The 12,497-nt window shown below is 38.2% G+C and overlaps 1 protein-coding gene across 1 annotated transcript; it reads left to right on the forward strand.

Annotated features, from left to right (window-relative positions):
- The first annotated feature begins 476 nt into the window (after positions 1-476).
- On the forward strand, positions 477-12,295 carry LOC117673009 (vomeronasal type-2 receptor 26-like). The gene is made up of 4 exons (XM_060682764.2): positions 477-662; positions 3,930-4,790; positions 8,661-8,787; positions 11,310-12,295. Exons 1-4 carry the CDS (start codon positions 492-494, stop codon positions 12,206-12,208), a joined length of 2,058 nt encoding a protein of 685 aa, XP_060538747.2. The 5' UTR covers positions 477-491; the 3' UTR covers positions 12,209-12,295.
- The last annotated feature ends 202 nt before the right edge of the window (positions 12,296-12,497 follow it).

Below are 12,497 nucleotides of genomic sequence, written 5' to 3' on the forward strand. Positions count from 1 at the left end.
TGCTTTCTACAGTTGCTGCGTGATCCTGGCAAACAGCATGGTTGCTTTAAAGAATTGCCAAGAATTAAAACAACTCTTGCATAGCTTAACCTTTTACAGAATTTTTAAAAAGTGAAGGAAGAAGATGTCGAAAGCAGGATTAGAAATAATAAGACAAGCAAAATGTAATATAATTCACGAATATTCCATTTGGTCATTCATCCATTCTTTCATGAAAGATGTTTGTTCTCTTTCTCATATAAAAATATATTTCACGCTTTAGACTAGTTTTAAAATAGATTTGAAAGCAGAAAACCCAATTCTAGATGCTGCCAGAAGATCACATTGGTTTTCACTCTAGAACTCTATGCACCCATAATTCTTGTTGCAGGTTTTTTCTTCAAAACTACCAACACATCCTGGCTTTGATTTTCGCTGTAAAGGAGATCAATGAAAACCCTCAACTCTTACCTAACATGACCCTGGGCATTCGCATCACTAATAGCAATTTCATGGCAAAATGGACCTATTTTGCTTCACTGGAGCTGCTGTCCACACAGGGCAAATTCATCCCTAATTATAAGTGTGATATCCAGGAGAAGACAGTATCTGTTATTGCAGGACCTAATGCAAACATCTGTCCATTTATGCCAAATGTTCTGAATATATACAAGATGCCGCAAGTAAGAATGACTTATGAATAACTATCTTTTTTCCACAATGTCTAATATCCATGGTTGGGTAGCATTTTATTCAGTTTTTAATGCTTTTATTTAAAATTTGAGATTTGCATGCAATTACTGCAGGTTCGAATCTCGCCAGGCTCAAGGTTGACTCAGCCTTCCATCCTTTCTAAGGTAGGTAAATTGAGGACCCAGTTGTGGGGGCCATAGGCTGACTTTGTATAAATATACAAAAGGATGAAGGCTATTGCTTAGCACATTGTAAGCCGCCCTGAGTCTCCTGAGAAGGGCGGCATATAAATCAAATTAAAAAAAAAAATTGACCATCCGAGTAAAATAAAAAGGCAAAACCCCTAAAGAGTAGGGATTAGTTATGCGATATGTGCATAAAAGGGATGTGGTGGCTCAGTGGCTAAGATGCTGAGCTTGTCGATCAGAAGGTCGCAGTTCAGCAGTTCGAATCCCTAGTGCTGCGTAATGGAGTGAGCTCCCATTAGTTGTCCCAGCTTCTGCCAACCTAGCAGTTCAAAAGCATGTAAAAAATGCAAGTAGAAAAATAGGGACCACCTTTGATGGGAAGGTAACAGCACTTCATGCGCCTTCAGCATTTAGTCATGCCAGCCACATGACCATGGAGATGTCTTCGGACAGCACTGGCTCTTTGGCTTAGAAATGGAGATGATCAATGCCCCCTAGAGCCGGAAACGACTAGCACGCATGTGCGGCTGAACCTTTACCTTTATGTGCATAAATCTGAAACTTGATTAATACACATTCTAGTAGAGAGGCATTCCTTGAGGCTCTGGCACGAGATGAAAGCTCAGAAGACTAAACATGTCATCCCAGTGTCCACATATTGGACCTCGATTAATATTATATATTGCTACTGCTTCACTACCTTGGCTGTGAAATAGTTTGAGCTATTTTAAACCATGCACCCTATATTTGTACTGATATTCAATTTAATCTATACAAAACCTACTTGTTGGACTTTATACATAGAAAACTTTTTCCTTCCATTCCACAGAAGTGATTTTTGTCTTTGCCACCAAGAAAATTTTTTTGTATTTTTTTCAAAAATTGTCACCATGTATGACAGTGCATTGGGTATGATTAGTTATGTGCTTGGTTGATTTGATGATTATTTTTGCAGAGTCACATGAAAGTGTAAAGTGGGTAAAAGAAGAAACTCAAAGGACTTTTAGAGAGAGAAGATGTTGGTTCTACTGTAGTGTTTTGTAGAGAGGTGACAATGGGATCGGAGGTGTGTGATTAATATAGAAAGAGGCTAAAGAAGTAAATGGCAAACTTTATGAACTTATAGTTTTCAGAGTGTTATTTTTTTTAAATTGTACACTGTCCAGAATTACTCTGTCAGTGAGATGTGTAATATCTAAATATAACAAACAAACTAATAAAAAAACTTTTCTGACTTGGGTGCCAGTTGGGCAGAAAGAAACAAAATGAACAAGGTGAAATCTTGAAATCAGCTTGAGATTCATTTGACTTTCTGGAATCTGAGGACATGGATAAGGTGTTCAGCAGTATAGGTTTTATCACCTGTGGGCTAGATCCATGACTCTTCTGGGTCCTTCAGATGGCCCATCAGGATTTGTGCAGTTGGAACATATGTCATATTCTAGCACTGATGATGTTACCTAGTTTGGGTAATGAAATATCTGCAAAAAAAATAACTTGAGCTGCTGTCCTTTATTGAGATATCCTCCTTTATTTTCATTTGAGTGCAGAAAGAGTGCTGGCAATCAAGGCAGTGATCACAGTGCAAATGTGACACTGACAAATGTACTTGACTAGTAACCTAGCAACCACATTCATAGCTCTTCTACTCTTCTACAAACTTTCTTCCAAGACAGCTCTATATAGAGCACATTGCAGTAGCCTGACTATTGTACAACTGGAATCAATGTCTTCAAGTTAACATTTGTATTTCCCACTCCTATTCTAAAGGATAGGGCAAGGAGACACAACTTCCTAATAATTCTGCCACTGTCTCTTATATCGAAGGCAATATATCATATCATATCATATTGTATCATATCATAATATCATATAATTACAGAGTTGGAAGGGACCTTGGAGGTCTTCTAGTCCAACCCCCTGCTTAGGCAGGAAACCCTACACCACTTCAGACAAATGGTTATCCAACATCTTCTTAAAAACTTCCAGCATTGGAGCATTCTGGAGGCAAGTTGTTCCATTGATTAATTGATCTAACTATCAGGAAATTTCTCCTTAATTCTAAGTTGCTTCTCTCCTTGATTAGTTTCCACCCATTACTTCTTGTCCTACCCTCAGGTGCTTTGGAGAATAGCTTGACTCCCTCTTCTTTGTGGCAGTCACTGAGATATTGGAACACTGCTATCATGTCACCCCTAGTCTGTCTTTTCATTAAACTAGACATACCCAGTTCCTGCAACTGTTCTTCATATGTTTTAGCCTCCAGGCCTTAGTCACCTTTGTTGTTCTTCTCTGCACTCTTTCTAGAGTCTTCACTCTATCATAGGTCACATGTCATATTATCATATATCACAGCAGATCATCATATGGAAGGTGAGAAGATTTTGTGAATTAAAATAAATCTAGAAAGATTGCAGATAACAGCAGCAAAGATATTGCTTTTAGGGGACTGGAGGCTAAAATATATGAAGAACAGTTACAGGAATTGGGTGTGTCTGGTTTCATGAAAAGAAGGACTAGGGTGACATGATAGTAGTGCCCCAATATCTAAGGGGCTGCCATGAAGAAGGGGAGGTGTCAACTTATCTTCTAAAGCACCTGAAGGCAGAACAAGAAGCAATGGATGAGAACTAATCAAGGAGAGAAGCAATTATTAGAATGAAGGAGAAATTTCTTGACAGTTAGAACAATTCATCAGTGGAACAACTTGCCTTCAGAAGTTGTAGATGCTCCAACACTGGAGGATTTTAAGAAGAGATTGGACAATCATTTGTCTGAACTTGTATAGAGTTTCCTGCTTGAGTAGAGGTTGGATTAGAAAGCCTCCAAGGTCCTTTCCAAACTTCTGTTATTTTGTTATCCTGTTAAAGTTCAGGAATTACTGAATCAATAGATTGTCAAATCTCTGGCATTCAAATATTATATATTTATTCATTTATTATTCATTTATACTTATTAAAGGAAAAAAAACTAGTTTCTTTCTGGACTGTATTTCTCTTGAAGTTTGAGACCAATGCTGTCTGAATTTATAGACCCTAAAACCCAACTATTTTAAACTATTTTTCTTAGCTCATATATGGATCAGCTCCAATGATAGACAACAGGGAACACACAGTTTTCTTTCACCGGTTTTTCCCAAACGAGGAGCTGCAGACCAAGGGGATTCTCCAGCTGCTGTTGCATTTAAAGTGGATATGGGTAGGGTTGATTTCCCAACGTGATGAGAGCGGACAGAGGTTTGTACGGAATGCCCTTACACTGTTTGCCCAGAAAGGTATTTGCTTTGACTTCATGCAAGAGTTGCCCAAAGAAACTTTTTCTAATGACCTTGACATTGTATTTCAAGATTTTATCGCCTTGTACAAGATTGTCATGAACAGCACTGCCAATGTTGTGATCCTCTACTGTGAAAACCAGGTCCTTGCTGTTTTCAGAATATTCCCCTATCTTTCAGAATATGAGTATATACCGGTAAGGAGAAAAGACAAAGTTTGGATCATGCCAGCTCAAATGGAGTTCACGTCGGTCCCTTTTCAAAAAATTAGGCCTTTGGACTTTATCCATGGTGCCATATCTTTTGCAGTTTCTTCCAAGGAGATGACTGAGTTCAAAGCATTCTTGCAGATGAGAAGCCCTACTTCAGAAGAAGAAGACCATATAACAAGATTGTTCTGGGAACAGGCATTTGAATGTTCTTTCTTGAAAGATAAGATAGGTGAGGGCGCTGGAGTGCTGTGTACTGGAGAAGAGAAGCTGGAGACTCTTCCTAATTCTATGTTTGAGACCACCATGACTGGGCAGAGTTACAGTATCTACAATGCAATCTATGCTGTGGCACATGCTTTGAAAGCCATGCTTTTATCCAAATACAAACACAGCATAAGAGTGGACCATGGAAGCCTGATAATTCTCAAGGAAGAAACATGGCAGGTAATAGTAGAATAAATTGCAATGCTACATTGATCAAGCTTTCCTGATGCGATCAAGTGATTTTCTGACCGCAAAACTATACATTTCAGGTTCAGTATCCACAAAGTTTAGAAATTACACAAATCTCTGCCCTGGTTCACGTTTTATGATAGCAATGTGGAGGAGCCGTGTAAGAAGGATCCAATTTGAAAAAGGCATTTGACTAAGTCACAGTTTCGTAATTCAGTTCTGACTAACAAAATGAAATTCAATAGTGAAAAAAGTAAGGTTCTACATTTAGGCCAGAAAAAACAAAATGCACAGGTTCAGTATATGTGGTACCTCGCTCAATAGTAGTAACTGTGAGAGGGATCTTGGAGTCCTAGCAGACAACCATTTAAATATGAGCCAGCAGTGTGCAGCAGCTGGCAAAAAAGCTTACGCAGTTCTAGGCTGCATAAACAGAGGGATAGAATCAAGATCACGTGAAGTTATCAACTTTATAATGCCTTGGTAAGGTCACACTTGGAATACTGCATACAGTTTTGGTCACCACGATGTAAAAAAGGTGTGGAGACTCTAGAAAGAGTGCAGAGAAGAGCAACAAAGATGATTAGGGGTCTGGAGGCTAAAACATATAAAGAGCAGTTGCTTGAACTGGGTATATCTAGTTTAAAGAAAAGAAGGACTAGGGGTGACATGATAGCAGTGTTTCAATATCTCAGGGGCTGCCACAAAGAAGAGGGAGTCAAGCTATTTTCCAAAGCACTGAGGGTAGGACAAGAAGCAATGGGTGGAAAATAATCAAGAAGAGAAACAACCTAGAACTAAGGAGAAATTTCCTGACAGTTAGAACAATTAATCAGTGGAACAACTTGACTCCAGAAGTTGTGAATGCTCCATCACTGGAAGTTTTTAAGAAGATATTGAATTACCATCAGGGATGGGTTCTACTTACCTTTATTACCGGTTCGCAACATGGCCGTACATGCACGCTCGCTTTGCATGCGTGCATATGGGCTTTTCTGCACATGCACAGAAGCGTTCTGATGACGTTGGGGTCGGTGGGTTGAGCCTCCCTCTGGTTTTACTACTGGTTCAATAGAACTGGTCCGAACCAGGGGCAACCCACCACTGATTACCATTTGTCTGAAGTGGTGTAGGGTTTCCTGCCTAAGTAGGGGATTGGACTAGAAGACCTCCAAGGTCCCTTCCAACTCTTATTCTGTTCTGTTCAGTTTGAAGCTTTGTCAAGCAAGCCATTTCACTTTGGTGAAATTATGTTTATTAATACTATAATTCACCTGCACAATAGTACCCCTTTTAACTTTTAAGAGGTAGTACTGTGCATTTAGTGTAGGGATATTTATTTTTTACAGATAAATTGCATTTATTTATTTATTTGTTGAATTTATATAGCAGCCTATCTCAGACAAGTAACCCTGGATAGCATGCATAACAGAGGTGGTATTCAGATGGTTCAGACTGGTTTTGGCAAACCGGTAGCGGTGACTGTGGCCCCACCCTGCCCCAGCATAATACCGTCCTATTTAGCCACATTTTCAGGGCCAGGTGCTTGCGCAGAAGGCGCACACATGGTGAACCAGTAGTAAGAATATTGGAAATCCACTGCTGATGCACAAGTAAAACACAAAGCTAAAAAATGAATATAATTCAAACACAAAACATTTGTGTTTGATCTGCTTCCATTTAGCTCCATCCTTACCTGAAAACAGTCTTATTTAACAACAGTGTTGGAGAAAAAGTTTTCTTTAATGAAAAGGGGGAATTAGGAACTGGATTCGATATCATCAATTGGATCACGTTCCCAAACCAAACTTTCCTTAAAACCAAAGTAGGAAAGATAGACCCATTGGCTTCTCCAGAAGAGTCTTTCATGATTTCTGAAGAAAACATCATCTGGCCGACCATGTTCAACCAGGTATTTCCTATTGACATTTCAGGTTGTCTAGAATCCTCCTCCCTGCCACTTTCAAAAATCAGTTTTATCTTTTGAGCGATTTCATTTTAGTAATAAAATTAAGGCAATAAAATGTGTTGAAAAATGAACAGAGCAGGTGTTAGATTATACAGGGCTTCCATTATTAAACTTGTATTGTCTTTTCTGAAATCTATGTGCATTCCTGAATGTATGCAATTGCCAAGCTGCAATTTTCAGGTTGCCCTACATAGGAAACTATCTTTGAATTAGAAAAGCTGGAAATTATTTAATAATAAAGAAGCTACAGACTGAGACACTGTACTGGTTGAAATATCTTATTCCTGCTCATTATTCCAAGTTTATTTTTCTTCATCAATTAAAGGTGCACATTGTCTATTTTGAAATCCCTTCAATTTTCTAAGTTTAACCTGCAACTTTGACACCATTAAAACATGGTCTCTTTCATAATTTCTACAAGACTGATTAGGCGCAACAGGAACTCTGTATCCCATGAGTAAATTCTCTATAGTACTGTTTTTCAGGAGCTATTTGACAGAAAGGAGTGGAATCAATGAAAATGCAGATAATTCCAAGGTTTCACCTATAAATCATGGGATAAAATACTGATCAGATTCATCACAAAGCTGCTTTCCAAAAGACAACTGGACGTTCTTGTTTTTTTTCCTTGAAAACATTTCATTTCTCATCCAAGAAGGTTCTTCACTTCTCAGAGAACTGAACATTTTTCAAATGTTTTCAAGGAAAAATACCAAGAAAGTCCATTTGCCTTTTGAAAAGCACCTTTGAGACAACATGACCTGGATGATTGAGAATCTCCACATATTTTCAGCATTCCAAGTAATGCACCCATAGAAATTAGATCTCAGAGGCAGGCAAATTCCTCAAAGAACAGTTTTATTGGGTATATCGTATTGGCACAACTAGTGAAAGCAAACTCTAAAAGTTCCTGTGGCTTTCACCTAATTAAAAGTAAAAGTTTTCCCCTCCCCCCCAAGTTACTGGTCACACAATACAGGAGCTGGCCAGTTGCTTGGTTACTTTATTCCTCCTCTGGCCAGTCACTTGTGTGTATGTTCTTGGGTTCCCACAGGAAAGTTGTATTGTTTTGACTGTTGTTGTTAGTTGTGAAATCATGTCCAACCCATCGCAACCCCATGGACAACATTCCACCAGGCCTTTCTGTCATCTACCATCCTCTGGAGTCCATTTAAGCTCACACCTACTGCTTCAGTGACTCCATCCAGCCACCTCATTCTCTGTCGTCCCCTTCTTCTATTGCCCTCAAACATTCTCAGCATTAGGCACTTCTCCAGTGAGCCCTTCCTTCTCATTAGGTGGCCAAAGTATTTGAGTTTCATCTTCAGGATCTGGCCTTCTAAAAAGCAGTCAGAGTTGATGTCCACTAGGACTGAGCGGTTTGATCGCCTTGCAGTCCAAGGGACTCACAGGAGTCTTCTCTAGTTCAAAGGCCTCAATTCTTTGGCACTCAGCCTTTCTTATGGTCCAATTTTCACAGCCATACATTTCTTTGACTACAAACCTTATTTAACTATTTCCTGAAGCCTGAAGCCTCCAAGATGGCCTCAGCCATGTTCACTTCAGAATTGACACAGATATTTACAGATCAAATTGACCAAAATGGAATTTGAGGGAAGTCCAGTTTGAACAAGTAAACCTTCAGAAAACCTCTTAGATTTTTTGACTATACCATATCTTAGAAAATGCATGGTTCCATGACGATATATAGACAATGTCACATTATTATGGTGACATTAATTAAATGTTCCTATCTAATATGTTGAATTTGTATCCCATGTATAGAATTTCTCAAAAATTCATGCAGATTTATCAGAATATCATACACACAGTGAAATACAAGTGTATAATATGCAACTATTGAACTCCCTCCTGGTTTCATTTCTGAATAGACACTACCACTTTCTGTATGCAATGAAAATTGTTACCCAGGCTACCTCAAGAAAAAAATAGATGAGAAGCCATTTTGCTGCTATGATTGTCTTCCTTGTGCAGAGGGGAAATTTTCAAACAGATTAGGTAAGATGTGTCATGTATATCGTTGAGAAGACTTATTGATACTGTCCAGCAGTATTGTGGACCTATTTGTGTTTAATCTGCATTGTATTGTTCTCAAATGTAATCTGTTATTCAGAATTTGGAGAATTGGCTTCATTGAAGCAAGGCAACCTCTGTATTAGATTTTTTTTTTCCAAAAGTTTTTCCTAATATCTAAATCTAAATTGCTGGTCTGGTTTGTTGTCCCTGAATTATATCTGAAATTCTACATCACGAAAAGACTTCTTGCTAAGTGAGAGAAGAATTTTCATAAAATTAAGAAAATGTGGAGCACTGGAGAAAAAGTTGTACACTTGTGTTCTATTATTCTTCATCTTTGAAGGAAGTTAATTGAATATAGCAATTGCACTTATTTACCGCTTCACAGTGATTTATAGCCCTCTCTAAACAGTTTATAGAGTCAACATATTGCCCCCCAACAATCTGGATCCTTATTTTATTGACCTCAGGAGAAGGAAGGCTGACTCAACCTTGAGCTGTTGAGAATTGAACTGCTGAACTGCTGGCAGCCAGCAATCATCAGAATTAGCCTGCAGTACTGCATTCTAATCACTACGTCACCATGACTCATGATACTATGATGATGTTGTTGTTGTTAGATGCGAAATCGTGTCCTTCTGCTTCAGTGACTCCATCCAGCTATCTCATTCTCTGTCATCCCCTTCTTCTTTTGCCCTCAATCTTTCCCAGCATTAGGCTCTTCTCCAGTGAGTCTTTCCTTCTCATTAGATGGCCAAAGTATTTGAGTTTCATCTTCAGGATCTGGCCTTCTAAAGAGCAGTCAGGGTTGTTGTTGTTGTTGTTGTTTTTTAATTTGATTTATATGCCGCCCTTTTCCGGAGACTCAGGGCGGCTTACAATGCATTAAGCAATAGCCTTCATACTTTTGTATATTTTATACAAAGTCAGTTTATTGCCCCCACAAACTGGGTCCTCATTTCACCTACCTTAGAAAGGATGGAAGGCTGAGTCAACCTTGAGCCTTGGAGAGATTCGAACCAGCAGAAATTGCAGGCAGCTATGTTAATAACAGGGTGCGTATACCACTGTACTATCAAGGCTCTTCTAGGACTGACCGGTTTGATCGCCTTGCAGTCCAAGGGAGTCTTCTCCAGCACCATAGTTCAAAGGCCTCAATTCTTTGGTGCTCAGCCTTTCTTATGGTCCAACTGATACTATAAGGTATAAAGGTATATAGTAAGAAGATGAGTTTGTCCATGCTGGAGAGAAGCAAGCATATAAATAGGTCTGGAACATAAATAATGGTCCTTCTGCTGCTCTGATAATGAATTACAATCTTCATGGATCTTTAACTCTTATAAATAACTGGAATTCTTGCTAAAATAATTGTCAGATGAACTTGAAGAATATCTGAATTAACATAAACATTTCTCTTGCACAATCCTTCCATGACATTGAGATTGACACAAACCACATTCTTCGTCTCTATGTGACCAAGCATATACAGGTTACTTTTCTGTATGTGGATGTTCTCATTCTTAATTTGTAATACTGTAATACAAATAAAATGGACATAATTAATTAGACATAAATGGAGTTGCATTCATAGCTTATTTGGGGCACAATGTTTTCTTTTCCTTTTTTTCCGAAGGTTTTTTATTTTTTATAAATGTATTAAATCAATACGTGAACAGTGTGGCACCTGGGTGCCATACATTCTAATATAAATAAAACTAATAGTTAATCATATTTATTACATTCAATCAACTTATATATTTCTAGTAAATAATACACATTTATCTTAGGTTGCAATCTATCATTGTTCAGTTGTTCCACATTTTCTCTTATTATTGCTTTCATTTTATTATATAAAAATGTATACATTGATATTCCCCTTCTCTTATTTCTATCACCTATTCTAGTTTTTAATCATATCACCCTTTATTAAAAGACTTCCCTTTCTTTCCTTTCTAACTTCTAATCATGTCATCTATCTAAAAAAGAGAGAGAAGAGAGAGAGAGAAGGAAAAGCAAATCAGAACAACAACATAAAAGAAAAGAAATCATCCATCCATCGTCTCTTGCTTTCTTCAATACTTTTGATTGTTATGCTTTAAGAGAAAGAGAGGGAGAAGGAAAAGCAATTCAAAACAACAATTTTTTAAAAAGGAAAATCATCTATCCATCATCTCTTGCCCATTTCAGTAGTTTAATTGCTATGCTTTTTTTTTTTTTTTTTTACTTGCCTTCTCTTAGGCCTTTATCTCTGTCTAGGTTTGCTTCTTGTGTGGGCCACAATGTTTTCTTTGAGGGATTGTTAGTGCTCTCTGAGCTTGGTTGTTTTCTTGCAGACGTTTCATTATCCAAACTAGGTAACATCATCATCAGTGTAGTCACTAGCACTGATGGTATTACCTAGTTTGGGTAATGAAATGTTGGCAAGAAAACAACCAAGCTCAGAGAGCACCAAAGACCCTTCATTTCATAATTCCGAGTATAAATATTAATGTTTTCTTTTGCAGATGCAGATGACTGTTTCCAATGTCCAGAAAATCAATACCCAAATGAAGCTCACAATCATTGCATTGAAAAACAGATAACTTTCTTGTCTTACGAAGAACCTTTGGGAATCACTTTGACCACTGTAGCTGTCTTGTTTTTTGGAACTTCGACTTTGGTGCTGAGGATCTTCATTAAACAGTGGGAAACCCCCATAGTCAAAGCCAACAACAGGAACCTCACCTACATTCTTCTCATTGCTCTCCAGCTATCTTTCCTCTGCACTTTTCTTTTCATTGGACAGCCTGATCCAGTGAAATGTCTCCTGCGACAAACTGCTTTTGGCATTATCTTCTCTGTAGCCATTTCTTGCATTTTGGGTAAAACAACCATAGTGGTTCTTGCTTTCATGGCCACCAAACCAGGATCCCAAATAAAGAAATGGGTGGGGAAAAGACTAGCCAACTCCATTGTCCTTTCTTGCTCCCTGGTACAAGTCACAATTTGTGTTGTGTGGTTGGCAATTTGTCCCCCATTTCCAGATTCTAATATTCACTCAATGGCTGAAGAAATTCTACTAGAATGTAATGAAGGCTCAGCCATCATGTTTTATACTGTCCTTGGCTTTATGGGGTTCTTGACTGGTATCAGTTTCACAGTAGCCTTCCTAGCTAGAAAGTTACCTGACAGCTTCAATGAAGCCAAATTCATCACCTTCAGCATGTTGGTCTTTTGCAGTGTCTGGGTAACATTTGTTCCCACCTATCTGAGCACCAAGGGGAAGTACATGGTGGTGGTGGAGATCTTCTCTATTTTGGCTTCAGCAATGGGATTGCTTGGCTGTATCTTTTTCCCAAAATGCTATATTATTCTTCTGAGACCTGATTTAAATAGAAAGGACAAACTTATTAAGAAAACCTGAATTATGTTTCGGAATCTTATAAACTCTCTGCACTGTTAGGTTTACTTTTTCTGGTAGACTTCACAGTCTGGGGAAAATGAGACAGATTTTTTTTTTCAAAAATGCACAAAATAAATATTTGTCTAATGTTGGAATGTGCCTAGCTTTATATCCATGTCTAGACCCTAGGCTAGGAATGTGCCTAGCTTTATATCCATGTCTAGACCTAGTAATACTTAATATAACTAATAGAGTAGATATTTCAGAGACATTAATCATTAGACAATGAAGTTGCATGTATCTTTATATT

The sequence above is a fragment of the Pantherophis guttatus genome, chromosome 4 (genome assembly GCF_059756535.1).
Source record: "Pantherophis guttatus breed Tessera chromosome 4, ASM5975653v1, whole genome shotgun sequence".
Lineage (NCBI taxonomy): Eukaryota > Metazoa > Chordata > Lepidosauria > Squamata > Colubridae > Pantherophis > Pantherophis guttatus.

What these genes read in the sequence shown, in the direction of transcription:
- LOC117673009 (XM_060682764.2), top strand. Translation starts at nt 492, where the DNA reads ATGGCAAAATGGACCTATTTTGCTTCACTGGAGCTGCTGTCCACACAG. An exon ending in ATATATACAAGATGCCGCAA is followed by an intron (nt 663 to 3,929) that starts GTAAGAATGACT and finishes TATTTTTCTTAG; the next exon opens with CTCATATATGGATCAGCTCC. An exon ending in TCAAGGAAGAAACATGGCAG is followed by an intron (nt 4,791 to 8,660) that starts GTAATAGTAGAA and finishes ATTTCTGAATAG; the next exon opens with ACACTACCACTTTCTGTATG.